We start from the raw sequence: 26,617 nt of genomic DNA, 5'->3' as shown, positions 1-26,617 counted from the left end.
ATGGGCCTTCTTAACCTGCATGGCGACCTCGAGATTGGAGACCAAAGCAACTGCACACGGACTCTGCGTGGAGTTCAAATACTCTGTTTTATTTGCAGGGTTCTACAAAAGGAAGGGTGGCTGATTCAAGGTGATGTTCAGGCTTCAACCCAGGGGTTGTTCCCTGCCAGCGAGATCTTAACCATGATTGAACAGTTGCCAGCAATACAAAAACCAAAAACCCCAGAAATCTTTATTTCTTTTAAAAAAGAGAACAGAGAACTTCAAAAAAGTCACAGATCATCTTGGGGAACAAAAACATTAAAATTAAAAAAAAAGTCAGGAACTTTCTTTTCTCTGCCAGTATTTTAAAGGAAACACCAACATTCTCTGTGTACAGATAGTATTTTCACGGTGTCCTCCGCGCTACATCCCGACGGTGAGTGTAATCCGCACAAGGTACGACCCGAGTTTGTGTGTGTAGTTGGGGAACCGCGATCTTGTTACCAAATCTGCAAAAGGAAGCACATCACAGGCTGTTCAAAGACACTCTGATTGCCACAGGTGGAGGTTGCACACTTAACTGGCCTGACAAGAGCCTTCTCAGGTTAAGAACCCTGCTACTGCTGGCACTGTGGCCCAACATGTCCAAACAAAAGGGCAAACAGTTCCTGGTGGGGAAGAGAGGGGGGGGGGGGGGAAGAAAGAGAGAAGGGAGAAGAATTGAAGTAATCAAAGCCTCCCTGTTTGCCCCTGTCAGTTACCCTGGCAGCCAGTTCAGAGCCCACCACCTCAGCACAGGAGAGAAGTCCGTCACTCTGAGCTGTTTACATAAAAATCAAAGTCAAGAGGAAGTTGAGAGGGGACAAGTCTTGTTGCCGTTGATGTTAGAGCAGAGATGGGGAAGGGGAAGGTCAGGGAAAAGAGATGGAATTCACCCAGGGCTCCTGCTCCCAGTCACTTTGCCAGAGGCGACTGAATGCCGCTGTGTCCGATCCAAAAGCGAGCCTGGGTTGGCGAGGCGAGAGGAGAGCAGCTCCCTCTCCTCTCGTGGGGATGGACACTCCGACAGCTTCACCCCTCAGCAATAGCGCATTCGTACGCAACGACCAGACTCTAACCCGACGCTGCTGTCTCAGGTCTAACTGTTCCCTCAGTGCGCCGCAGCCTTTGTGCTCCAATCTCTTCCAGCTCCCCCGCTTCCCTACGCCCCTCCGAGACCTCCTCCCCTGACCCTCCGCCCCCAGTTCTGGAAATCCGCCCCTAAACCTCTCCATTTTTCTTTCCTCATTTAAGGCCTTAAAAGACCCACTGCTTCGACCAACACTTTAGTCGCTGGTTCTGCTTGGGACTTGGTGACAGAGCCTGCTCGATGAGCACACTTGTCACATGCCGCGGCAAACCTTTACTGCAATAGAGGCACTACGCACTGGCAGGATTTGTGGAAATAGGAAGACCTGTCTCCAGGAGCCGATAAACATTGCATTCCTCTTTTAGCTTGCGATCACACATCGAGCAGCCAGTCAGTTTAATTTCTGTTACTGGTGGAGCCTCCCGGCCCCTGTGTCCGCACTCTAACTGAACTTCAATCTCTCCAGCGTGGCCGCTGCTGCAGATGGCGACTGAGGAAGTGGACAAGAGCAGGAAGTTAACTCGGCAGCCGCGCTGTCTGCACGCCAGTGGGGGAAGGGGGTAGGAGGGGGATGGGGAGGGGGGGGGGGTCGTCCCCCTGCTCCTCTCCAGCTCTGGGAAGGAGGCAGTGGGGAGAGGGTGGGGGGGGGAAGGGAATGAAAGGAGGAAAGGTGGGCGGAGAGGCGTACGTGATCGCGTGTACGTTCGTGTGGCGAGAGACCCGCGCCGCGCGCTGTTCCGACACTCACCGGACAGAGAAGGGAAAATAAAACAGGATGAAGGCCACTGGGGACTCACCCCCACTTTGGAACCGCGGCCCGATGACAGGCAGGAGGGAAGGTGGGGAGTGGGGGTGGGGGAAGAGGATGGCAGGAGGGGAAGAGAAGTGAACAGTTCCAACAGAAATGTAAAACACGGAGAGGAGAAACAAGCTGCCGCGAAAGTTACCACGGATGCAACCTGAAGCTAGTCTGAGTTTCTACTGTCCACAGGCTCCGATGGTGGGAACTGGAACTGAGTTTCCAACAGGCCCAACACTGTCAAAGAGGAGGGGAGATGACACAGCAAAATTCAGTTCATTCGACAACCGCCGCGAGCTGCAGTGGTTTTTTTTTTTAAAGACGCACATGAAACCAGTCAGCGACACTATCAGACATTAAACGTCTCGACGCCCGTCGCTCGCCTCAACACCGCCGGCCAATGCACTCTGCACTCAACATGACTGGCCTGGGAGACTGCACACTCTGGGCCTCTCTTCCCTGCACGCCCTTTCCATGCAGCCGGAGAGGAAGGATGGTGCCTCCTGGATGGTCCCCACACGCTCTCCAGGGGTGACTACCCTCCAGACGGGAAGCAGGCTAGTGGTTCCTGAAAAGGGGGGGGGGGGGGGAGGGGCACGATCAGAGACATTCCTCCACTTTTCCCAACCCCCACCGTTCTTCCGCATATTCAGACCACACCACGCACGGCAACGGCATCATGGCAAATACCACCAACAACAGACGCCACGATAATTGATAAGGGTGTCTCTTGGAACTCTTCACTTCCACAATCAAACACAAACCACCACTGCCTCTCAAAAGGGCTGGAAAAGAATATGTCTTGAACAACCGTGGACCCAACAGCCTCGATCGGGTGGCAGCAAGAGGCAACCTCCCTGTCACCGGTGCTGGTTTCAGCAACTCAGGCTGGCTTGGGAACATGGGAAGGAGGACTCCCGAGTTGCTCCCAGCTCCCCACACTTGGGACCTGATAGGTTGCACAAGGGTAAATGACCCCGGAAAGGGCCATCAGCTCCTTAGGGTGGTGGGTTCAGCAGGGAGGGAAGGTGGGATGTGTTCCTAGTGGGAGCAGAGGAGGAAATGGCAAATAGAGCACAATCAACCCCCCCCCCCCCCCCCCCACCAAAACCATGGCTGCTTGCCTCTGCTGGAATAAGTGGTGGAGAGGACGGGTTCAACTTCATCTTTGGGGGTCAAACACTGTAAATACTAGTGTAACTCAAATTTTTGGACCAATTTTTCAGGTTGACTTATACACGGATCATATTTTTGACTGTAGTTCGAACCTGGGGAAACAGCCTCCACGGGGAGAACTGTCAATCAACGTCCTCATGTCGGAGCCCTTCATCAACATAGTTCCTGGCACTAAACATCGACGCTTTCTCTCCACAAGTGCGGAGTTCCTTCTCCCACATCGCAACTATTGACTGATGCATGGGGGGGGGGGGGGGGAGGAAACGAACACTACCCATCTTCCTACCTCACAGGGATCTCTGGTTCAGGTCCAAAGGGAAACTGTTGCCTCACCACGCCGACTCCATCTGCACAGCAGCACCACGGGGCTTCAGCTTGTCTGTCCGACGCGGGCAGCCCATGGGACGTCCGCCAGAGCGGATGGAGGCACTGCAGGGCTTCAGCCTACCTGTCCAACGCCGGCACCCCACGTGACGCCGGTAGATCCGCCAAAGCAGTTGCGGAGGGTGGGGCAGCAGCACCGCAGCTGGACTCTTCCCCCAACCCCCCCCCCACCCGCACCACAGGGTCGAGAAACCTGTCAACAGCAAGGGGGAAAGCCCTGCGAACAAGCCCGCACGCACAACGGCTTCTGCCACCTCACCTGGACATGCCCAGCCCGTGTATCAGACATCGCCTTCTGCTGGCCAGCCACAAACTTCAAAGTCTTAACAATGAATAGTGAGAGACAAAAGAACAAGTTGGGGGTGAGGGATTAAACAAAAAAAAAATTTGAGGAATAATTTCTTTTCTCGAACAGGTGCAGGGCCTGAAAGGGTGGAGCAAGCAACATTCTGTGACTACGCAGTACAAATCTATACTAATTCCAACTGAATCCTAAAATTAACTAAAAATCTTCACTAACCACTGTCTAATTAACCTTCCAGTGCAAAGCTTGCTAAATAAGCCAATAGATTTAGTGACTTCGGGTCATTGTTCAGGACAGTCGGACATTGTTCAGGACACATAATGCCTAAAGTGGAGAGGAGCAGTTCTCCTGCCGGGGAGGGGGGGGGGGGGGGGGGGGGAGTGGCAGCGTCACTCATCTGCCAAGAGATCTGTACTTCCAAGTGTGACTGTGAGATGGGTTTGAAGGAGAGCCCGAGGGCCCACGTTCTGAGCCGTGAGATCTTGCGGTCATCTCTCCCATGATTCACAAAACTGAGGGTGGTTGAGGAGGGACTGGGACTAGGGCAGAGGAGGCAGTCCTCAGCAAGGAATGTAAGGCCGCCAGGCCATGGATTTGCAGGCAACCCAGGGAAATGGAAAAAGGGAGGGTGGTGTTGAAGTAAAGCACCAAGGTGTTATTTAACAGAAGTCATTCACCTCTTACAAAGCTGTACGTTATGGCTGGAACAACTTTCTTGTACTTCATTGACCGCTGGGAGCAGAATCCCAGGAACTGGGAGCAAGAAGGAAGTATGGCCCAAAATATTAAGAGCCATCGTTCAGTGACCTCAAGCGTAGAGAGGTGTTCAGGGTCGCACCCGTAATGCGACAAGGGAGGGGAGAGTGTAATACACAATGGACGATGGTTGGTGGATGCCCAGAGCTGAACTCTACACAACCCAAACTGGTTGCTGTGTGGACATTTGTAAGGTAGAGGGACAAAGCACCAGTGCCAGGAACAGCTGTCAAGCTGTAGTGTTTATGACCTCGGCCTGGGGAAAGGCAGATTTTTTTTGGAAAACTGGGGACGGGTCGTCTAGTTTCACCCCCGACAGTCCCGACCGAAGAGGCTGGAGGTGGGCAGGAGCCTGGAGACCCTCCGCCGCCACACAAACGCGAGGCGCGGTGAAGAAAGGACAGCCGTCGCTTCGTTACTCGTCGCTGAGACGGAAGGCGTTGACCTACCACAGGACAGGGGATTAGCCAGGGAAGAATGTCAGGACCGAGGCCGGCTCTCTGGGAGGCGTCGTGCGTCAGAAGAGGCGCGATCCGACTGCAGATGTGGGGGCGGGTGGAGGGAAGCTCCTCGCCTCCTCCTCCTCCTCTCCCTCCGAGGCAGGCAGGCGGAAGGATGGAGGGCACCTGAGGATGAGAAAGCAGGGACCGACACTGCGAGAGCTTCGATTCTCCACGTCGTAGAAGCAGTCAGACCCAAAAAAACCCTCCTCGCACATGCACACAACAGGACGTTCCGAGGGCTCTCTCCGGAATCTGTTCACGGGAAGAGCTGTCCCAACCGCGAAGTTGGAGGGGCGGGGGAGGACTGCGGTGATGCCGAACTTGGGGAAGGGCCCCGGGTGGGTTCTCACTCACCTTTCTCAGTTAGTAAGCAGAGTAATGGGCCTGGCTTGCGTAGGATTCACCCGCAGCGCTGTTGGCACCAGTGTCGCCATACTCGAAGCTGTAGGCGTAATCGGCGCCGGCGTAGTTGCCACTGGTGTAGTCGGCGCTGGTGGTGGCCGCCGAGGCTCCGTAACCGGCGTACTCTTGGGCAGCGTAGCGGGCGGCGGCGGCAGCATAGTCGGAGGCGGTGGCAGAGGCAGTGGCAGCCGCAGCGTACTCCGTGGCGGCCGTAGCATAGTCGGTGACAGTCGACACCACAGCCCGGCGCAGGGGGCTCCGGTCCCGGCCGTAGTACGTGGGCGGCTGGGAGATGGCACCCTGGCTGTAGGCCTCTAGCGCTTTTGGCATGCGCTCCCTCAAGCTGGCGCCGTAGGCCCCCAGCTGTGTGCCCCAGCGGTCAGGGTAGGGCGTCCCCACTGCCCCATATGCCCCTGCCCGGTACTTCTCATAGTAGTCGACGTAGCGGCTGTCATAGAAGGCTTGGTCCCCGTAGCGGGCGGGCAGGGTGTAGGGGTCCAGGTAGTCGGTGGTGAACCCCACTCCCAGATCCTGTCGGTCTGTCGGGCACTCCTTGGACCAGTGGCCGTCTTTACCGCACCGGAAGCAGGTATTCTTCTCACCCATCCCCGGCTGCACTCGCAGCCGGCTCTTGGATAGCTCAACGTGTATTCGTTTGCCTGCAGCAGAGAGAAGGAGATTCCCAGTTAATTACACAGAATTGGGAAGCCGAGACAATTCCTTCCCATTAAAGGACTGTTGCTAGGACTTCCAGAGTATTCCCCACAGAAGCAAGATTCAGTAATGCCGTGAAAGGTGGAAGTAGGACAATTCCTTGAGGGGGCGGAGGCTTCAAAGGAAGCACAGAAAATGGCCCCGACAGTTCCCTCCCAATGATCTCAGTCCCGATTCTACCAGTGACAGCACAGCTACAGCCAGTCACTTCACTGTTGCGGCTGCTCAATGAGGTTTGCACCTGACCTATGGCCTGCTCAGAGTCCGACATCCAGAACCATTGGAAGTCCATCAACTCAGTGAAAGACGCCCTTGGTTCTGCCCAAAACCCATTGGTCTTCCAGAACACGGAGATGTCAGTGAAGTGAACGCTGCTGACTGGCTGTGGGAGTACGTGCTGAGGGACGCATTGAGGCTTGGGGTAGACAACGCGAGGGCGCCATGGGGAAGGTCCTGTTTAAAGTCCTCCCATTACCAGGCATTGAGGGGCGAAGACTGAGGGGAAGTCTGTCAAACAAATGCGGTGCCAAAGAAGTGGTAATAGTGTAAACAGAATCAAATGTAACAATTAACAGCGATGGGAATGTATGGATAAAAGTAAGAGTGGGAACAGACTTTAAATGGTTTTCCTTTAGTAAATAATTTATTGTGTATTAAGTTAAAACACAAAAGTTTGTAGACACTATGGTTGAAGTAAAAACACAATGCTGGAGAAACTCAGCAGGTCAAACAGTGTCCTTTATATAGCATAGATAAAGATGCACAAGGTTACATATCTTTACCGTTGCTGTCTGACCTGCTGAGTTTCTCTAGCATTGTTTTTTTATTGTGAATAAAGTGAGAGGTCTCTTGCCTGTGAAAACGGACCCCAGGGGCAGTTAGTGGGTAGGATCCCGTCGAAGAAGAAACCTGACACAGCTTAGAGTTTCAATAGTGCCTCAGCATAGATGGACGAGAGCAACTGAGGGAAAAATCAGCACACAATGTAGATTTAGCAGCTGAACTGCAGTCGGGGTGGTCTTGGATAATGCTACAAGAGGGGATTAGTTACTGGCAAAGATCACTCCCGTTTATAAAAAAAAAGCTCAGCTCTGGATAAAACAGGAACCCAGAACACCAAATGGTCTGCAGCAGTCAGAGAATGTTCCCGGGTACAGGTGACAAAAGGCATTGGCTTGCTTCCAATATTTTGACAGGGAAAAATTCTGCTCTGTCCTGGATAATCTTTTAGATGAAAAACACGATCGGGAAGAGGTCAAAGGGAGATTTATGGGACTGCAAGAGATGTCGTCGCGGGCATTTTTCAAGCCATCCAAACCCAACCACAGCACAAAGTCTGAGAAAAGTGCGTGGTCAAACTGTGTTTGAAGGGCAAGAACGCAGGGGAAAGTGAGCGACTGTTCTTACAGAATGACAGGTTTGTGGGAAATGGGCACAGAATTTGTGGCGACAGTGCATTTTTGGACAGATCCAAGAGTTTGAGGACGCTCAGTGCACCATAACGGAGGTCAAGTTGATTTCTGAAGTAAAGGGTGATGATTGTGGGAGGCAAAGTTAGTTCAGCTTTAGTGCAACGCAGTTACAGTGCCAGCAACAGGGGTTCAAATCCCACGCTCTCTGTAAGGAGTTTGTACTGTGCTGTGAATAAAATTTAAGTGTTCTTTCGTTCCTCCATTAATAGGCTTGATAGGACTGTAATGCTAACTCTGTGCTCCCATCCACCTTCGGAAACTACGGCCCTGAAAAACAGTTTGACTGTGCTTCCTGGACCCTTTGCTCATGTGGACCCTTGAGGGAGGCTAGTAAAGAAATTGCAGGGGCTCTGGCAGAAATATTTAAAATGTCCTTAGCCACAGGTGTGGTGCAGGAGGACTGGAGGGCAGCACGCAGTGTTCCGCAGTTTAAAAAAAGGCACCAAAAGAAACCCTGGAAATTATAGGCTGGTGAGTCCAACTTTAGTAGTAAATGAATTATTGGAAGGTGTTCGAAGAGATCGGATATACAATTATTTGGATAGTCAATGTGGCTTTACGTGTGGCAGGTCATGTTTAACCAATTTAGAGTTTTTTGTGGTTACCAATAAAGTAGATGAAGGCTGTGGATGTTGTCTACATGGACTTTAGTAAGGCCTTTGACAAGGTCTCTCAGGAAGGTTCAGACGCTAATTATTCATGGTGAAGTAGTGAACTGGATTCGACAATGGCTGGATGGGGGAAGCCAGAGAGTGGTGGTGGATGGTTGCTTCTCAGACTGGAGTCCTGTGACTAGTGGTGTGCCTCAGGAATCGGTGCTGGGTCCATTGCTGTTTGCCATCTCTATCAATGATCTGGATGATAATGTGGTAAATTGGATCTGCAAGTTTGCAGATGACACTAAGATTGGAGACGTTGTGGACAGTGAAGGTTTTCAAGGCTTGCAGAGGGATCTGAACCAGCTGGAAAAATTGGAGATGGAATTTATTCTATGTGATTCAAGAGGTTCTGATACACTAAAACAACCCAACATGAATTAAAACCGGGGCATGATATCCCCATTGGTCCGATTGTGGACCTGACAGCCCCAAGACAGGGCCACACACCTGTGCCCCATAGCCACATCACCTTTTAGCTCAGTGCCATCCAGTCCCTTGATGGCTGCCATCGCGTCGTCCCCTCTCTCCATGTGCACAAAGGCGTAATCCTTGATGATATCGCACTCCAGGACAGTGCCGTACTCCTCAAACTTGGCCTGCAGCTCCTGGCTGGTGCAGGTGGGGCTCACCTTGCCCACGTGCAGCTTGGTGGATGACTTGGTTGTGCTCTTGCTGGCCTCAACATTGATGGCCACCCCGTGCAGCTTGCAGTGGTGCAGGTTCTCAATGGCCACCTTGGCCGCTTCCTTGTTGTCCATGTGCACAAACCCATAGTTCTGTTCGGGAGGAAACGGAGACTAATGTGTGGTAATATTAGTGAATGGAGTGTAGGCCCACATGATCCCTGGCCAAGGGGGTGTTTTAGTTACCGCATATACCTGTGCAGTAGTCGTGTTTTTTTGTCCAATTTTTTTAGGATCTAATTTGTGGGAGGCTTGATTTTTACACGGATCATTCTTTTGACCATAGTAAGTACCTTCGTTGCTCAAAGCGTCGGGAACTCGGATAGGCGGGACCAAGTGGTAAGTACGCAGTCAGGAGCTTGTATGGGCTGGCGGCCGGGACCTAGGAGTTTGTAGCTAAAGTATCAGGAGCTCTGGTGGGCAGATGGCCAAGGCGAAGATACACGGTCAGGGCATCAGGAGCTCGGATGGGCAGAGATCCACTTTCGGGCATCAGGAGCTCAGATGGGCGGGTGGTCAGGGTGAGGATTCACAGTCTGGGTGTCGGATATCTGGCGGAGGGGGTGGTTGGGGCATCAGGAGCTCGGATGAGCGGACAGCTGGGGCGAGGATCTGCGGCTGGGGCAATGGGAGCTCGGATGGGCGAGTAGCTTGGGTTAAAAATGGCGTGGGGGGGAGGAAGATCAACTATTATACATGAGTATATACAGTCGTTGAAAGGGGGCGCCAGGGTCCACCCAAGCTGAAGGAGGAGGTGAAGACAGGTCACCATCTTCATGCTAACCTCCATCCCCTCCATCTACACCTCCTGCTGTCAAGGAGAGACAGCCAGCACACAAAGGACCCATGCCTCCTAAACACATTCCCCTCCCTCCTCCTACCTGTGGGAATAAGAGTGTGCCTGATAATCAATTTTAATTAAAGCCCTCTTGTAGCTTGCTGCTTTGTGACAGAATGTTAGAGTGCTAGAGGCGAATCCGTGGACACGTTGAATCTGGGCAGGGGCGGGGGGAATCTCTCTCTCCGATTGCAAGTCAGACAGCAAAAGGCAATTCCTGTCGGTTGCAAAACTGTCTGCCTTGCAGCAGGCAAAGTTTCTTGTAATAGGGCACTGTTTTATTACTATGATAATAAAGTGAATCTTTCAGCTGTTGCTGTCAGGAAAGAGATGCAGGGACAGCTCCACCAGACTGAGGAACAGCTTCTTTCCATGGGCCAGCGAGAACGCTGACCCTCCAAGAGGCTCACTGATACAAAGCTCTATTTATCCACAACAAAATACTTGTCCTTGCATGTATTTACGGGCATTCTATCCAGTTGTGTCTGCGAACTTTGCACCGAGGACTGGAGAACGTCATCTCGTCGGGCTGCGCTTGTGCAACCGGGTTACAACTTTCCTTTTCAATATTATCTATGAGAATATCATTAAGGTGTCAACTGTTCACTCTGCGACGGGAGCCTGAAAGTTTGCAGGTCATCCTTGCGCAGTGGCCGCGCTAATCTCTGGATCATTCCAATTTTAATATACGTCCTGCCGATGCCACCATATCCCTGAATGACCAATACGGCCTGACTTTACCTTTTGTGCTCAATTATTTGTATTAGTGCACTGCAATACATCTTGCCCCCTGACATTGCCGCAAAACACCATATTTCATGACCATAAATTCTGATTTAATGCTTTGGAGTGAATTAAGCAATTAATTATGGCTATGTTTTGGATTTACAGGTTATGGTGTATGATTTAGGCCATTTACTAGTTGATTATGTGTTGATTTTTTAATTAAACTCTATAAAAACTTTTTTAAAACTTGGAATAGGACCCAGAGAAGCTGTTCTGTTGCTCCACTGACGTCATTCGCGGACGGTGCCACTCAGCCGGTTGCCACGGCAGCCGACCCCTCCTCCTCCTCCCCCCCCCCCCCCCTTTTACCTTGATGAGGTCGCACTCGCTCACGTCGCCGTACTTCTCGAAGAGCGCGCGGATCTCGTCGGAGGTGGTCGGTCGCGGCAGGTTCCCGACGAAAATCTTCACCATGGTGCCCGGGGGGCGAGGTGGCGGTGGGTCGGGTCGGGTTGGGGAGACGAGGAGGATGGACAGCTGCTTCGGAGAGAAAAAGGCCCAGCCGCACTCACCCCTCTGCCCCGTCTCTCGCCGTGACGCGAAATGGCGTCCGTGGACTCGCGGCGGGGGGGCTTAAACCCCGCCTCTGCCCTCGCCCCATTGGCTTCGTCCCGGGGGGCGGGCCGGACTAGCGCCCGTTGGAGCGCTCAGCGCATCAATCTTCCTACCCTGCATATGAGTGGCTCACCTCAGCGTCAATTATCTCGGGGCCTCCTCCTCTGCCAGCAACCTCGCTTTTACTGTCTGCTCTGGCGGTGAAAAGTCACAGAAAAATGAGCACGAAAGGAGAAAAGACTGAAATCCGCATTTATAACGATTTCTGACAAGAATTTCTCAGATTTTCTGCTCAAATGGAAGTTGCATGATTTCTGTGACGGTTGGGGCGCCGCCATCTTTTGTCCTGGCAACAGTTAGGGTGTCGCCACATTTCTTCTTGGCCTCAGGAGCTTTGGCCAACACGTGGCTCCCTGGTAGAACTTAGTTGGGTTTGGGAATGGTAATGCCATTGGAAAGAAATTCCAGGGGTTTGGTGGAAGATCACGAAAGATATTGTTGCCGTCCAAGACTAAATTAAATTCTGATATAGTCTAAAGCCACCAAGAGTCAAGGTCCCTGCATGTGCGGCCTAATAGGAAGGTCCTCAGGTGCTGGAGATGCACAGCAGGGCCAATGACTATTTTTCTCAAGCAAAATATTTCAGTAACAATTGCTCAAGAGCAGTGATTATCAACCTTCCCTTCCCACCCACACCCAAACTTAAGCAATCCCTTACTAATCACAGAGTACTGATGGCATAGGGATTACTTAAGATGGACTGTCAGTTGGAAAACCACTGGTGTAGATGGAGTCACGGTTTTTCTCCCAGAGTTGATGCAGACCACTGTAAAAGGGTGGGGGGTGGAGGCTGTTTAATGATCAGTATAGGTCAATTGGGGCAAAGGGACTTTCTGGACTGCATGACACTCCCAACTCTTGGTGTAATGTTATATGGCCTTTCCCCTGTGCTGCGCCACTCCGGAGGTGTACAATCTAGTGATCATTACGGGATCAGAGGCGGAGAGGGTGAGCAAACATAAGTTCCCGGGCGTTACTCTCTTGGAAGATATTTCCTGGACTTGACACACGAATGGCATCGTGAAGAAAGCTCGTCAGCGCCTCGACTTCCTCCGGAGTTTGTGGAGGTTCAGTACGACACTGGAAGCCCTGGAAAATGTCTACAGAGGTGTGGAGGAAAGTGTGCCAGACCGCCACGCAGCTAGTCAGCACACTTTCCATCACATATCTGTAGAAATTTGCCAGGGTTTCTGATGTAATACTCAAGACTTGCACCACCAGGTTCAGGAACAGCTGCTCCCCGTCCACCATCATATTCCTCAACAACAAACTCAATCAGGGACTCATTTAAAGGACTCGGACTTTGCACGTTATTTCTTACAAAATACTTATTTTTTGGACTGCAGTTTGTTTGCATTGCCTTCTTGTTTATATTTCTCTCTTTTGAACAGAATCAGAATTTATTGCCATAAACACGTCACAGTGCCATTTGCATATAAAAATAAATAAATTATTGGGGGAAAAAAAGAGAAAGTCAGGCCGTGTCTGTGGTCCATTTTCCGTTCGGGAATCTGATGGTGGGGGGGGGAAGAAGCCGTCCTTGTGAGGCCGGGTGTTTGTCTTCAGGCTCCTGCACCTCCTTCCCGATGGTAGCAGAGTGAAGAGGGCCTGGCCTGGGTAGTGGGGATAGAGTTAGGTAATATTCAAAAAAACTTCTAACTTGGAAATATGTAAAAAGTAACCTCTGCTAATAGGGTGCATCGCCTGTATAAATTAATATTTGTGAACTGTCTAACATTCTTTCGTGTTTGTTTCCAATTACAATCGGTTCCCGCACTCCCTTATAATTTTTTTTTCTTATTAATTATTGTGTTGATAAAAGATTGTTTGCAAACCCTTGTGTCCAGACACATCTCTCTTTAAACTCACCGAACTTGACCTTTTCTCAATGAAACAAAAATCATCAAGAATTCCTCCTATTGCTAAACCCATGCATCACGAACATTGCATTTTTAGGTGAATTTAAATTCTTGGGAGTCACTCTCGCGGACGATCTTTCCTGGACCCGACACCTGAATTACATCGTGAAGAAAGCTCGTCAGCATCTTGACTTCCTCAGGAGTTTGTGGAGGTTCGATACAATATAGAATATAGAACACTGCAGCACAGTATAGGCCTTTCAGCCCTCGATGTTGTGCCAACCCATATATTATATTAAAAAATGTACTAAGCCCTCCCTACCCCATAACCCTCTGTCTTTCTTCCATCCATGTGCCTGTCTTAAATACCTCCTATTTTTTCAGCTTCCAACACCATCCCCTGGGAAGGCATTCTAGGCCCCCACAACTCTCTGTGTAAAATACGTGCCCTTGACTTCCCTCCCTTCAATTTGTACAGACGTCCTCTGGTGTTTGCTATTCTTGCCCTGGGAAACAGGCACTGGCCATCCACCTTATGCCTCTCAGAATCTTGTAGACCTCTATTAAGTCTCTTCTCATCCTTCTACGCTCCATAGAGAAAAATCCCAGCTCTGATAACCTTGCCTCATAAGACATATTCTCTAATCCAGGCAACATTTTGGTGAATCTCCTCTGACCCCTCCTGTAATGAGGTGACCAGAGCTGAACACAATACTCCAAGGGTTGTCTCACCAGAGATTTGTAGAGCTGCAACATGACCTCTCTACTGAATTTAGTCCCCCTAATGAAACCCAGCGTCCCACAGGCCTTCTTAAACATTCTATCAACCTATGCAGCGACCTTGATGGGTGTATGGATTTGAACCCTAACGTTCTTCTGATAATCTGACAATGGAAACTCTGGCAAATTTCTTCAGAGGTGTGGTGGAAAGTGCGCTGACTGACTGCATCATGTCCTGGTACGGGGACACCAAATCCTCCAAACGTAAAGCCTTGCAAAAGGTAGTGAACGCAGCCCAGGACGTCTCAGGCAGACCCTCTCCACTATCGAGAACATCTCCAGGGATGCTGCCGTTGGAGAGCGACAGGAATCGTCAAAGGCCCGCGCCACCTGGCACACGCTCTGTTCTCGCTGCTGGCATCAGGAAAGGGGGAAAACATCCAGGAGCCTGAAGTGAGAACCCAGCAGCACAAGGATGGGTTCTCTCCCCCCCACCACCCCAACCCCCTGCCACATCAGATTCCTTAATGATCAACCAACCCAAGACACGGCCTCACTTTTCGTGCACTATTATTGCTTTTTTTAAATAGGAATGTTACAGGATGGTTAGAATATGAACGTTTGCACCACGATGCGTGTGCAAAGTACCGAATTTCATGGCAATAAATTCTGATTCTGAAGACCAGCGGCACAAGGACAGCTCCTTCCCGGCTGCCATCAGATTCCTGAACCAAAGACACTCTTACTTTTCGTGCACTGTTAAATTGAATTTGTTTTTATGGTAGAATATGATTGCTGCAGAACACCGAATTCTGATTTAACTTTGGCGGCTTTATTGATTTTTCTCCCTCTCTCTGTTGCACAGTCAGTTTGTTTACATTTCTTTATCTGTGCACAGCTCTCTTATTGTACTGCCAATAAGGGGTCATTATTGACTGTAAATCTGACCGGGGTTGGCGGGGGTGGGGGGGGAGGGGGGGGCTGTAATAAAGAACCTCCCTTCCCTGAGGGCTGCTTCAGCCTGGCCACTTCCTGCATCAAAGATGGCGACTTCCATTTCTGCATCGCCAACATTAAACATGGCGGTGGGAAGACTGCCGGGTGAGCACCGGAAGTAGGGAAGCGGGGGGAGTGGACAGGCGGCGGACCGGGGCCGAGGTTCCAGGGAAGGTGTGTTCGATGGCGCTGGGGTGACCGGGTTGGGGGTGGGGGGTGGTGGTTGGGGAGGAGGCTCAGGTAAAGGGACCTTTTTCACCAGGAACTGGGGTCTTCCCCTCGCACCACGTGGCCTCGAGGGGGGAGGGGAGGGGGGATCCCCTCAGCTGTGAGTGAGGATCCCCTCAGCTGTGAGTGAGGATCCCCTCAGCTGTGAGTGAGGATCCCCTCACCTGTGAGTGAGGGAACCCAGCCTGTCAAGGTGGGGCTGGCTGATCCGTGGTCTCCCCTGCCTCCAACCTGCTCACTGCAGCTGATGAATGAACCCTCCGCCTTGGCTCTGTAGGAAGCAGAGAGTAGTCGGGGATGGAAAATGTGCTGCCTGAGGGTCAGTGGCCAGGGGAGTTCCCAGAATCGGGGTCCATTGTCATCAAACTCGGTGTTGTGCGGCAACGTCCCAGTGCAAACATCCGTATTCCAACCATCTGCCCACGTTACTATAAAAGAAACTAAATTTAATAGTGCACGAAAAGTTTGGTTCATTGATCATTCAGGAATCTGATGGCGGAGGGGAAGAAGCCGTCGTCGTGCTCATCTTCAGGCTCCTGTACCTCCTTCGCGATGGTAGCAGAGTGAAGAGGGCATGGCCTGGGTGGTGGGGTCATGGAGGATAGGGGCTGCTTTTTTAAGACACTGCCTCGTGTCGATGTCCTCAATGGAGTGAAGTCTGGTGACCGTGATGTTGCAGGCCGAGTTAACAACCCTCTGGAGTTTATTCTTTTCCTGAGAATTGGCTCTTCCGTACCAGTCAGTGATGCAGCCAGTCAAAATGTTCTCCGCAGTCCACCTGTAGAAGTTTACAAGAGTTATCAGTGACATACCGAATCTACTCAGACACCTCACAAACCTCACAAAGTACAGTTGCTGACAAGCCTTCTTTGTGATTGCATCGACCTGGAGGCTCCAGGACAGATCATTGGAGATGTTGACACCCAGGAATTTGAAGTTCTTGACCCTCTCCACTACTGAGCCCTCGATGAGGATTGGGTCGTGTTCCCCTGATTTCTTCCTGAAATCCCCAATCATCTCCTTGGTTTTGCTGACGTTGAGCAGCACAAGGATGTCATTACGCCATTCAACGAGCTGATCTGTCTTCATCCTGTGTGCTTCCTCATTCTGCAGTGATCTGTTCTGGGACCCCTGCTGGGGACTGTTCGGAGGGTGGTGGGGGGGGTGGTTTAATGTGGTGAGTAACAGATTCCTGGGTGTAAACTACAAGCTGTGGACTAATTGAGAGGTTCAAAGGAATTTGTACTTGGGAAATAACAGATCCCTGAGTGTGAGGTACAGGCTGGGGACTAATCGAGGGGTTCAGTGGGGTTTATACATGATGAATAACAGATCCCTTATGGTAGACAAAAGTTAAAGGATTTCATGTATGTTACATTCAAAAGGTAGTATTACGTGACAATAATGGAACCTTTACCTTGTATTGGCATCGTGATTGGCACAGACATGATGGGCCAAATGGCCCGTTCCAATGCTGTGCTACTCACTGGAGATGAGAGGATGGTAATGGAACACATTCCCTGCTGTAGGACCCTTTTGGTTTGTGATGATGGTTCAGTACCTCGACCTTGGACACTCGATGCTGGTACTGTGGCCAGCTGGTAGTGCCATTGCCTCGCCACTCCCCAGACTATGTTTGATTTCCCCACCTCTGGCACTGTCTGTGTGGAGTTTGCAAGTTCCCTTTGGGTTCAGTTTCCCCCCACAATGTTGTCTGTGTGGAGTTTGCACATTTCCCCCAGGTTATATCTCCACTGATGCTGTCTTTGTGGAGTTTGCACTCTCCCCTGGGTTCAAATCCCACTGGCACTGTCTGTGTGGAATTTGGACGTTCCCTTTGGGTTCAATCTCCACAATGTTGTCTGCGTGGAGTTTGCATGTTCCCTTTGGGTTCGAATCCCACCAGCACAGCCTTTGTGAAGTTTGCACGCTCCCCCTGTAGGTGCTCTGCTTTCTTCCTGAATGCTGAGTGTTTATTGGTCACTGTAAATCACTGCGGGAAGGGTCTGAAAGTGATGGTGGGGGATGGAAATATGGAGAGTTAGCAGTAACCTGACAGGCCAAGTAGCTGTTGTGTGATTGGGAGCCTCTCTGGTGGTTGTACTGATGCGTTACTCCTCTCTCTCTCTCTCTCTCCTCCGCAGAGATCACCGTCACGGTGACCTCCCAGCCGAGTATCAGCTACTGGCGCCCAGAGTTGTTCTCACCCCACCCCCACCCCCCCCACAGTCCCACCCCCGGTGCAGATGGAACGAGACGCCGAGCGCAGTGGGATGTCAGAGGCAGCGGGCGCGTCGGCGACCGTCACTGAGACTGTGGATGGAACCCAGCCTGCAGACATGGTGAGTGCCCCTTCTGGCACTGTCCCTGTGGCTCCAGAGACCCCTGGTGGGTTGGGGTTTGTCCTAGACAGGGAGGGGGACCCTGGGGTCCACGGCGATGAGGATGGGCTTCCTCAACTTGGAAAAATCCAAGTAAAATCCCCAAAATCTGGACTGCTCGAGGATTATGTCGGTCCAGATTTCTTGGACTCTCAGGCAGTTCTTTTAATATTTAAATTGAAGGGGGAATAAAGAGGTAACAAAAATGGCAGCGCTTTCGCTGATTAGACCTGCGGAGAGCAGGGATTGAAGACACAGCACTCCTCCACAGGGTCCATCCGCTGAGGAGAGCAGGGAGCAGAGACACAGCACTCCCCCGCAGGGTCCAACTGCCCAGTTCCACCGCTGTTGGCTCTGTACAGGCTTTGAACGACCCGTTAAAGGAGCCGACAGTGTTTAATTTTAAAATCCCACGACTGTGGGGTCCGAGCCCAAGATGGCAACACCTGTGAACGGCAACGGCTTCCAAGGGTTGTAGACTCCAAGGATATGTGGGACTGTGTCAGGACACCAGCATATGAGGAGTCCACTCCCTGGCTGAGAAGAAGAAACAGAGGACAGGGAGCTTGAGTGAGTTGGGGATCGTTTCGATGCTGGGATACCCAAGGGTTAAATCTGTGTTCCAGGACATTGACCTGCTCCTCTCCGTCTATCCTGTTCCCAGGAAAACCGCAGCCTCACCATCCGGTTGAGGAAACGCAAGACCCACAAGAAGGTGGAGTGGTCGAGTGACACGGTGGACAATGAGCACCTGGGACGCCGCTCATCCAAGTGTAAGTGCGCTGTTTGCACAGGCCCGCACCACATCCCTCTGCCTCCGCCAGGCCCCCTTCCATCCTCCTCCATTGGGACCTCCTTCCTCCTGTGGCCCCCCTCCTTCCTTCTCCGACCCCACTTCCCTCATCCTCCATGCCCCTCTCACTCCTCCTCCGGCCCCCCCTCCCTCCTTGGGGCTCCCTCCTCTAGGCCCAACTCTTTCTCCTCTGGCCCCTCCCTCCTCCTCCGGCCCCCTCCCACCTTCTAGGGGCTTCCTCCTCCAGGCCCACCCCTTCCTCCGTCCCCTCTCCCTCCCCAGCACCCTTTCTCCCCTCCTCTGGCCCCCCTCTCTCTTTCTTGGGGCTCCCTGCTCCAGGCCTACCCCTTCCTCTTCCGGCTCCCCTCCCTCCTTCTCCGGGTCTCCTCCCTCCTCCAGCCCGCCTCCCTCCTCTGGGCCCCCCCTTCCTCCTCTGACTCCCCTCCTACTTCCTCTGGGCCACCCGCCACCACCCCCATCCCACCCCAGCGGCTCCACCTTCCCCTAGCGGACCCCCGAACCCCAACGAGCCCCTTGTTCCTTAAACCATGTCATAGGAGCAGATATATGCCATTCAGCCCATCGAGTCTGACCCACCATTCAATCGTGAGCTGATCCATTTCCCCACTGCCCAGCCTTCTCCCCATAACTTTTGATGCGCTGGTTAATCAAGAACCTATCAATCTCTGCCTTAAATACCCCGAATGACCCGGCCTCCACAACCACCCATGGCCACAAATTCCACAGATTCACCTCCCTCTGACTGAAGAAATTCCTCCGCTTCTCTCATCTAAGCGGACGCCTTTCAATCCTGAAGTTGTGCCCTCTTGACCTGGATTCCTCCCACCATGGGGAACAACCTTCCTACATCTACTCTATCCACGTCTTCCAACATTTGACATGTTTCAATGAGATCCTCCCACCCTTCATTCTCCTAAATCCCAACGAATACAGGCCATGAGCTGTCGAACACTCCTCGTACAATAACCCATTCATTCCCGGAATCATCCTTGCGAACCTCCTCGGTTCTCCGGTCCTCGGTGAGACACACAACCAGACATTTCACACATACGGAGATTGATGGGTTCTTGATTAGCCAGGGCATCGAGAGTTATGGGGAGAAGGCCGGGCAGTGGGGCCAAGTGGGAGAATGGATCAGCTCATGATGGAATGACAAGGCAGACTCAATGGGTTGAATTTAAAACACTCAGTTGCTGGAGAAACTCAGCAGGTCACACAGTGTCCATTATGTAGCAAAGGTAAAGATACAGAACCGACATTTCGGGCTCGAGCCCTTCGTCAAACCATCTGCTCTTGCATCTCACACGGGGCTTCTCGCCCGACTGCAGGCTGCTGCATTTACGAGAAGCCACGGGCCTTTGGGGAAAGCTCGTCGGAGAGCGAGGATGAAGATGTCGGCTGCGGGAACGCCCACTGCGTCAGGGGCCACAAGAAGCCGTTCGCCGGAGGCAGCCAGCATCCCGGGGAACCCGGGCGGCACCCCAATCACGGACTCAGCGACCCACCCGAGAACTGATGAGGCGGGGCCAGCCTGAGCGGACAGGATCCCTCTCCACCTGTCCCACCCCTCCCCAATGTCTGGCTCGGCACACTGGCCACAAAGTCTGCTTTTCTTTAGAGGAAAGGGTTTTTTTAAAAAAAACACATGATGTGTAAATTTGTAATTTATTTAAGCAGGAACCTTCTTGCCACTGCTGTGGATCCTGGATGAGTGCATGCAGCCATTGGACCTGCAGTCCTGCCAATCAAGCTTGCACGGTGTAGATAATTCTGAAGCTGATTGGCTGTTGGGGGAGGGGTGGGAGGGGAGAGGCAGGCAGGGTGATCAGAGCAGGGCATGGGCTCAGGAGGACCCTCGGGGGGGGGGGGGGTGTTGGTCCTTGGAAGTGGAAGGCAGTCGGAGTTCCGGGCCTGAGCCCTTCCCGGGGGAGGGTGGGAGAAGAGGCGGATCCCAGGACAGAAAGGTGATTGGGCAGATGTTCCTGGGTGGGGAGGAGCTCAGAGCCCGGGGGGAAGGGGGAAGCGTCTGGTGCGGTCTGCATTCCCTCTTACCCTCCCCCTCTCTTTCACCCCCCCTCCCCCCAACACGATCAGACGAACCAAAATAAACTATCTCGCTGAACACGAAACAGAGGGGATCGTCAAATCATGTGGGTGCTGGGGCAACTGGGTGGCACAACACACACTAGGGGAGGGCGGGGGGGGGGTAGGGGCGCCGAGGGTCTGTCTCCACACCGGCAACGTCCGTCTCTTGACCGCGACAGGAACGTGGGTGACAACACCAGCCTCCGAGTTGCCCTTCCCAGTGCCCAGCTGTTTGTGGGGGGCTGTATCAGAGGGTGACCCTTAAACCAAATACTGTCTCCATCTACCTCCATTCCACGCCTTCCCTCCTCCGTTGACATCTCCACTGTTAGAAAGAGATGGCATCGTTGCTCCAGGTCTTTAAAATATGTTTAGGAGAACTGCAAAGTAACGGGCCCCTCCGGCTCACGAGCCTGGGCCACTCAATTACACCTACACCTACAATCCCCACACATTTTGAAGGGTGGGAGGAAACCAGAGGCCCTGGGGAAAACCCACCCAGATATGGGGGGGGGGGGGGGGGGGGGAGGAAGAATAGTGGGTCTGGACACAGGCTGAAAGCAGAAATAAATGTAAAGGCTCCGTTATTGTCACGTACTACTACATTTAGAAGGTAACATTTGTGACAATCTTTGACTTTTGTCAACTGGAAGGCAGGCTGAGAGTCGCCACTTTATCCAGCACCCCTCACAGGAACCTGGTGTTCCGAGGTGGTCTCCCCTCCGAGTACTGACCCATCCTGAGCCTGCTTAACGACCGAGATCAGACAATCCCAGGCGCTGATCTTTATTGAAACATACGCAAGGGTGTCAATTGCAATAGGGAGAATACATGCAGGTATTCCCAATCACACAACACGGGGCAGGCAGTCACATCGGATTTGGCACAGGCGATCCCAGCAACTGTTCATGCGGACTTAATCACAACCAAGGACTACAATACACTTCCCCACATTCCTGGTCTAACGTGGGCATGGCTCAGATGCTCTACGACAGAGAACAATAACCCTGATCTCCATGTAGTGTACACCTGACCAGCAACTCCTTCAGCGTGCTCCACGTCAGGGCTCGTCTAAGAACTGATGCGTATGGTGCCACACTAAGCTGGAGGGTGCGGCTCAGGAAATCACCAGGTCGTTTAAAAGGGCCAGTGTTGAGGTGGGCACTAATGGGTGGGCAGAGTCCAACCTTGATTGGCAGGTGTTGCGATTTCCTACGAGAGGTCCCGTGCCCCTCCACACTCCCACCGGGTCCAGATGGAGAGGTCACATGACCCTCTACACTTCCACCAGGTCCAGACGGAGAAGTTCTGTGCCCCTCAACACTTCCACTGGGTCCAAATGGAGTGGTCACATGACTCTCCTCGGTCCACACTCCTTCCTGCCAGCGCCAGATTTGAACCCAGCACTAACCGCGCTGCCCTCCTGGTGGTATCTTGCCATGTGCCACTTGGGCAAGTGGGCTTCCCTACCCTGCGCTGCTGCCCAGCCCTCCATAGGCAGTCAGACGTGCTGCCATTCCCTGAGTGCCCCACAATCTGCCCTGGATCAGGCAATGGTGAACCCGTGGGGTCAGCCGGTGTCTATCTCCGGCAGGGCTCCTAGGTCAAGGGTCCAAACGATTCTGGCTCCGACCTGTCAGGTCATTGGAATCTGGAGATGGTGGTGGTGGGGGTGGGGGGGGGTTGGGGGGTGGTGGGAGCCACAGTGGATGCAGACAAAGGGCGAATGAAGGGGCCCACGCCCACAGGTCCATCACAAGGGTGACGATGGGGGTTGTGACAATCGCCCACCCACTCGGAGACTATTAACTGGGAGGCACTGGAGAGCCCATGCTCAGGGGGAGCGTGCAGACTCCACACTGAGGTCAGGATCAAGCCTGGATTTGGAGCAATCTGTCACTTTGGAAGGATCAACTTGAAGGCAAGTATGTGGTTAATGGTCAGATTTTTGACTGTGGAGGAACAGGGAGATCTTAGCGTCAAGATCGCCATATGGGGAGATAGGATAGTTAAGAAGGCCCATGGGACACTGGGTTTCATGAGTCGGGGATTGAGTTCAGGAGTCAAGAGTCAAGAGATCACGTTAAAACTCTACAAACCTCTGGTGAGACTACACTTGGAGTATTGTGTTCAGTTCTGGTCACCTCATTACAGGAAGGATCTGGAAGCTGTGGAGAAGGGGCAGAGGAGATTCACCAGGATGTTGCCTGGATTGGGAAATGGTTCTCATGAGGCCAGGTTAGCAGAGATGGGACTATTTGGAGTGAAGGATGAGAGGAGACGATAGTCTACAAGGTTCTGAAAGGTGTAGATCAGGTAGATGAACAGCACCTGTTTACCAGGGCGGGATCAGCAAACACCAGAGGACATCTGTACAAAGTGAAGGGGGAATGTTTAGGGGAGATGTCGGAGGTAAATCTTTTAGACAGAGTAGTGGGGACTTGGAATGCACTGCTGGGGATTGGGGGCATTTAAGAGACACATGGATGGATGAAAAATAGAGGGTTATGGGGTAGGGAGGGTCGATGGGGCTTTACTGGGAGGGGGGATAGTGTTGATGGGGGTTTTACTGGGAGAGGGGACAGTGTTGATGGGGTTTTACTAGGGGGGAACAGTGATGATGGGGGCTTTACGGGGGGGGGTGGTGTTGATGCGTAATTTACGGGGGGGGGACGGTGTTGATGGGGGCTTTACTAGGAGGGGGGATGGTGTTGATGGGTATATTACTGAGAGGGGAGACAGTGTTCGGTATTTTACTGGGAGGGGGGCAGTGTTGATGGGGTTTTACGGGGGGATGGTTAGATTGGTCCGGCCGGTGATTGTGAGCTCCTGGGTGATTGACAGCTCGAACATAATCCCGTCCCTTCCGGCCGGCCGGCCCCGCTAGGCCCGCCCCGTCCGGTTGACCGGGGTGAGAGGTGAGCCGGGTTGGCGCGGCGAAATGGCGCTCATTTGCTGCCGGGGAGCGTCGCTTCGGCCTCGGTTGCGGCTCGGCTCCGTCCCCGGGGCTTGGAGTAGCGGCCCAGCCGGGCCCGCCCGGCAACGGGAGGAGAAGGAGGAGCGGCGGAGGCGTCGGCAGGCGGCCGTGGAGGCGCGGAGCGCGGCCGGCGGGGTGAGGGACGGGGAGGGGAGGAGGGACCAGGGGGACTGTGGGAGAGTGGGAAACTGGGTGGTGGTGGTGGTGGTGGTGGTGGTGGTGGTGGGGGGGGGGGGGTGGTGTGAGGACTGGAGGGGGTTGGGAATTTCGGGGGCTGAAAGACCAGGGATGGGTCGGGGGGGGGGGGTGGGATGAGTGGTTGGGGGGCGGGAGTTCCCTGTGGGGAAATGGGGTTTTCTGTGGGTGGAGTTCGATTATGGGGTGGCTGGGGTTCCCTGTAGTAGGGCTTCACCTTGGAGGGGGGATCCCCGTGGGGAGGGGTTTTTTCTGTGGGGGTTTCCCCATGATGTGAGGATCCTCGTGGGAACAAGGGCTATGGGAGGGGCTCTGGAGCGGGGACCTGTGTTTTGATTTCCTCATTCATGTGCATCCATGTCCTCCAACTGTTTCAATGCTGTTCACTGCGAGCGGCTTTGGTGAGGTGACCCTTTCCGATCAGGGCCACGCCGAACCCTCTCGCTTGTGCGTTTCTCGGCGGCAGAGCTGGGCGGACAGAAGGATGATTTACCCGCGATATCCTGGGCGGTGTCCACCGCCTTTCGACAAGCCCGATGACCGAAACCCAATCCCACCTCCCACGGGATAACCTGGCCTCTCAATTCCACAGCTCCAGGATGAACTGAGGTGGACAGAACCGGCAGTGATTACTTATGACGTGCCAACACATCCTGGGGAGAAGAAAGGTAGGGGGGAACCTTTGGTCTGGTGTTCCGGGTGAGTGGAAAGTGAGGTCCCCAATCTGACGTCATGCAGACGTCAGCACGAGAGATGCAGATGCTGAAATCTGGAGCAAAATGCCAAGTCGCTGGAGGATCTCGGCCAAACAGGGCAGCAGCAGGGGAGGGGAAGAGAATTGTCAGCAACCTGATGAAGGCTTCCCATCTGAAATGTTGATTTTTGAGCTCAAGGGTATGGCAGCTCTTTAAAATAATAATTGGATAAAAGTTCTTGGCCTGTACTCGCTGGAATTTAGGAGAATTGGTGGGGGGGATCTTACTGAAACATTTTGAATGTTGAAAGGCGTGGACAGATTAGATGCAGAAATGATTGTTTTCCCACAGTGGGTGAGTCCAGAACAAGAGGGCACAACTTCAGGATTGAAAGGATTAGAATATATATTGTCTGAGTCCATACACGACATCACATACAACCATGAGGTTCTTTTTTTCTGCGGGCCAAGCAGAATCACCACTTAATGATTATGCAAAGAAAAACTGTACAGAATGTACAGGTAAATAAATAAAGAAATGTAAACAAACTGAGCAATACAGAGAGAACAAAAATCAATAAATTGGACAAGTAAGACACCTGATTGAGTTTGTCGTTGAGGTGGAGGGGGAGCAGCTGTTCCTGAATTTGGTGGTGCGAGTCTTGTGGCCTCGATACCTCTTTCCTGATGGCAGCAGCAAGCACAGAGTGTGTGCCAGGTTGTGCGGATCCTGGACGATTGCTGCTGCTCTCCAACGGCAGCGCTCCCCGTCGATGCTCTTGATGGTGGGGGAGTGGGGGTTTACCTGGCAATATCCTGGGCTATGTCTGCTACCTTTTGAAGTGAACAGGGGCATTGGTAGTCCCCGTACCAGTCAGTGATGCAGCTGGTCAGCACACTTTCTACCACACCTCTTTAGAAATTAGGGCAGAGAGGTGGAGGAATTTCTTCAGCCAGAGGATGGTTAATCTGTGGAATTTGTCACCACAGGTTGTTGCAGAGGCTGGGTCATAGGGCATATTTAAGGCAGAGATTGATCGGTTCTTGAATAACCAGGGCATCAAAGGTTATGGGGAGAAGGGCAGGCAGTGAGGCTGAGAGGGGAAATGGATCAGCTCCTGATTAAATGGTGGGGCGGACTCGTTGGGCTGAATGGCCTATTTCTGCTCCTGTGACTTATTCTCGTTCAAGAATAAAATACTGCATGTGTTAGAATATAAAATTTAAGAAGCATCCTGGGGATTGCCCAACAGGTGGAGATGGATCTGTAAAGGATGGATAGTCATTGTGTCAGATATTCCGTTAGAGTTTTAAGGATTTAAGAAAAAGAATAAACAACACAGAAGAGAAAATGAATAAAATAGAGATGACCTTAACAGAAATGGGAAAGAAAATGGACAAGATGGAAGAGCGGGCAGTAGCAGCAGAAATGGAGGTAGAAGACTTAAAAAAGAAATTGGAGGAATCTAATAAAAAAACTAAAGAGACACAAGAACTACTAGCTCAAAAAATAGATACAATGGAAAACCATAACAGAAGAAATAACATAAAGATAGTGGGCCTTAAGGAAGATGAAGAAGGCAAGAATATGAGGGAGTTTATAAAAGAGTGGATCCCTAAGACCCTAGGATGTCCAGAACTACAGCAAGAAATGGAAATAGAAAGGGCACATAGAGTATTGGCCTCTAAACCACAACCACAACAAAAACCAAGATCTATTGTAGTTAAATTCCTAAGATATACTACAAGAGAAAAGGTACTGGAGAAGACAATGGAAAAAGTAAGAGAGGGCAACAAACCACTGGAGTATAAAGGGCAAAAAATCTTCATTTATCCAGATATAAGTTTTGAACTCCTAAAGAAGAGAAAAGAGTTCAATACAGCAAAGGCGATTTTATGGAAGAAAGGGTATAAATTTATACTGAAGCATCCAGCGGTATTGAAAATATTTATTCCAGGACAACAAAACAGACTATTCTCGGATCCAGAAGAAGCACGAAAATTTGCAGAACAATTACAAAAATAGACTGAGGGAGGAAGACGGGTAATGAGAGTAAAAATGATCACGATTGATATGTATGCGGGTAAAGAGGTATAAGAGTGAATAGAGACAATGTGCATACGTGAATGTATCTGTACTTAGAGGAAAATATAGATAGTATAGACAAGAATTAATAAGGGAAGGTAATGGATTAGAGAGAATAAGGAGGGAACTAAAAGAATGACCTTTGTGACATATGAAAAGTGAAATCTTTTCTGGGGGGGCGGGGTGAGGGGAAATAGCAGTCACTGCAAAATCAGTTGACGCTTGCGAGTGGATTCGCAAATCCAAATGGAGAGGGGAGATGTGGTTGTCCGACAAGGGATAAAGGACAACTCAGGAGGGGAAGGGGAGATTGGGGATAAATAAGATAGAAATAGGAGAATAAGGAAAATGTTGGATGTTGTAGGAATGTTGTCTTATAA

The 26,617-nt window shown here is 51.9% G+C and overlaps 4 protein-coding genes across 20 annotated transcripts in view; 3 read left to right on the top strand and 1 right to left on the bottom strand.

The window, feature by feature from the left end:
- Positions 1–26,617, top strand: part of rps5 (ribosomal protein S5) — a 335,501-nt gene that overhangs the window by 150,670 nt on the left and 158,214 nt on the right. The window lies entirely within an intron of this gene.
- LOC138754684 (RNA-binding protein 4-like) lies at positions 69–11,152 on the bottom strand. 16 transcript variants are annotated; one of them, XR_011351874.1, is made up of 8 exons: positions 10,897–11,152; positions 8,750–9,056; positions 5,388–6,094; positions 4,980–5,156; positions 3,373–3,792; positions 2,059–2,478; positions 1,410–1,601; positions 69–491 (listed from the first exon to the last, which is right to left on the bottom strand). XR_011351874.1 is itself a non-coding variant. In XM_069919345.1 (4 exons), the coding sequence occupies exons 1-3, from the start codon at positions 10,999–11,001 to the stop codon at positions 5,397–5,399; spliced, it is 1,110 nt and encodes a 369-aa protein (XP_069775446.1). In that variant the 5' UTR covers positions 11,002–11,152; the 3' UTR covers positions 69–491; positions 5,388–5,396. The 16 variants fall into 16 exon arrangements, 1 of the variants encoding a protein (XP_069775446.1); XR_011351878.1 differs by having other exon boundaries at positions 1,410–2,147; positions 2,329–2,478; XR_011351879.1 differs by having other exon boundaries at positions 1,410–2,147; positions 2,338–2,478.
- On the top strand, positions 10,897–20,329 carry ppp1r11 (protein phosphatase 1, regulatory (inhibitor) subunit 11). 2 transcript variants are annotated; one of them, XM_069919347.1, is made up of 4 exons: positions 10,897–11,002; positions 17,150–17,347; positions 18,051–18,159; positions 19,529–20,329. In XM_069919347.1, exons 2-4 carry the CDS (start codon positions 17,252–17,254, stop codon positions 19,714–19,716), a joined length of 393 nt encoding a protein of 130 aa, XP_069775448.1. In that variant the 5' UTR covers positions 10,897–11,002; positions 17,150–17,251; the 3' UTR covers positions 19,717–20,329. The 2 variants fall into 2 exon arrangements, with proteins under 2 accessions (XP_069775448.1, XP_069775447.1); XM_069919346.1 differs by lacking the exon at positions 10,897–11,002 and adding an exon at positions 14,871–14,951.
- On the top strand, positions 23,164–26,357 carry LOC138752530 (valine--tRNA ligase, mitochondrial-like). Its single transcript, XM_069915335.1, has 2 exons — positions 23,164–23,397; positions 24,050–26,357. Exons 1-2 carry the CDS (start codon positions 23,227–23,229, stop codon positions 24,158–24,160), a joined length of 282 nt encoding a protein of 93 aa, XP_069771436.1. The 5' UTR covers positions 23,164–23,226; the 3' UTR covers positions 24,161–26,357.

This window comes from Narcine bancroftii, chromosome 2, assembly GCF_036971445.1.
Source record: "Narcine bancroftii isolate sNarBan1 chromosome 2, sNarBan1.hap1, whole genome shotgun sequence".
Lineage (NCBI taxonomy): Eukaryota > Metazoa > Chordata > Chondrichthyes > Torpediniformes > Narcinidae > Narcine > Narcine bancroftii.
Note: the sequence above shows the minus strand (reverse complement) of the source record. Positions and strands in the feature narration are given on the sequence as shown.

Bases quoted from the DNA above. Each gene is read 5' to 3' on its own strand.
- LOC138752530 (XM_069915335.1), top strand. From the start codon at position 23,227: ATGGCGCTCATTTGCTGCCGGGGAGCGTCGCTTCGGCCTCGGTTGCGG. The intron at 23,398-24,049 runs GTGAGGGACGGG...TCAATTCCACAG, and splicing joins CGCGGAGCGCGGCCGGCGGG to CTCCAGGATGAACTGAGGTG.
- LOC138754684 (XM_069919345.1), bottom strand. From the start codon at position 11,001: ATGGTGAAGATTTTCGTCGGGAACCTGCCGCGACCGACCACCTCCGAC. The intron at 9,057-10,896 runs GTAAAAGGGGGG...CCTCCCGAACAG, and splicing joins GCGAGTGCGACCTCATCAAG to AACTATGGGTTTGTGCACAT. The intron at 6,095-8,749 runs GTGATGTGGCTA...TCTCTGCTGCAG, and splicing joins GGATGGCACTGAGCTAAAAG to GCAAACGAATACACGTTGAG.
- ppp1r11 (XM_069919347.1), top strand. From the start codon at position 17,252: ATGGAACGAGACGCCGAGCGCAGTGGGATGTCAGAGGCAGCGGGCGCG. The intron at 17,348-18,050 runs GTGAGTGCCCCT...TCCTGTTCCCAG, and splicing joins GAACCCAGCCTGCAGACATG to GAAAACCGCAGCCTCACCAT. The intron at 18,160-19,528 runs GTAAGTGCGCTG...GCCCGACTGCAG, and splicing joins GGGACGCCGCTCATCCAAGT to GCTGCTGCATTTACGAGAAG.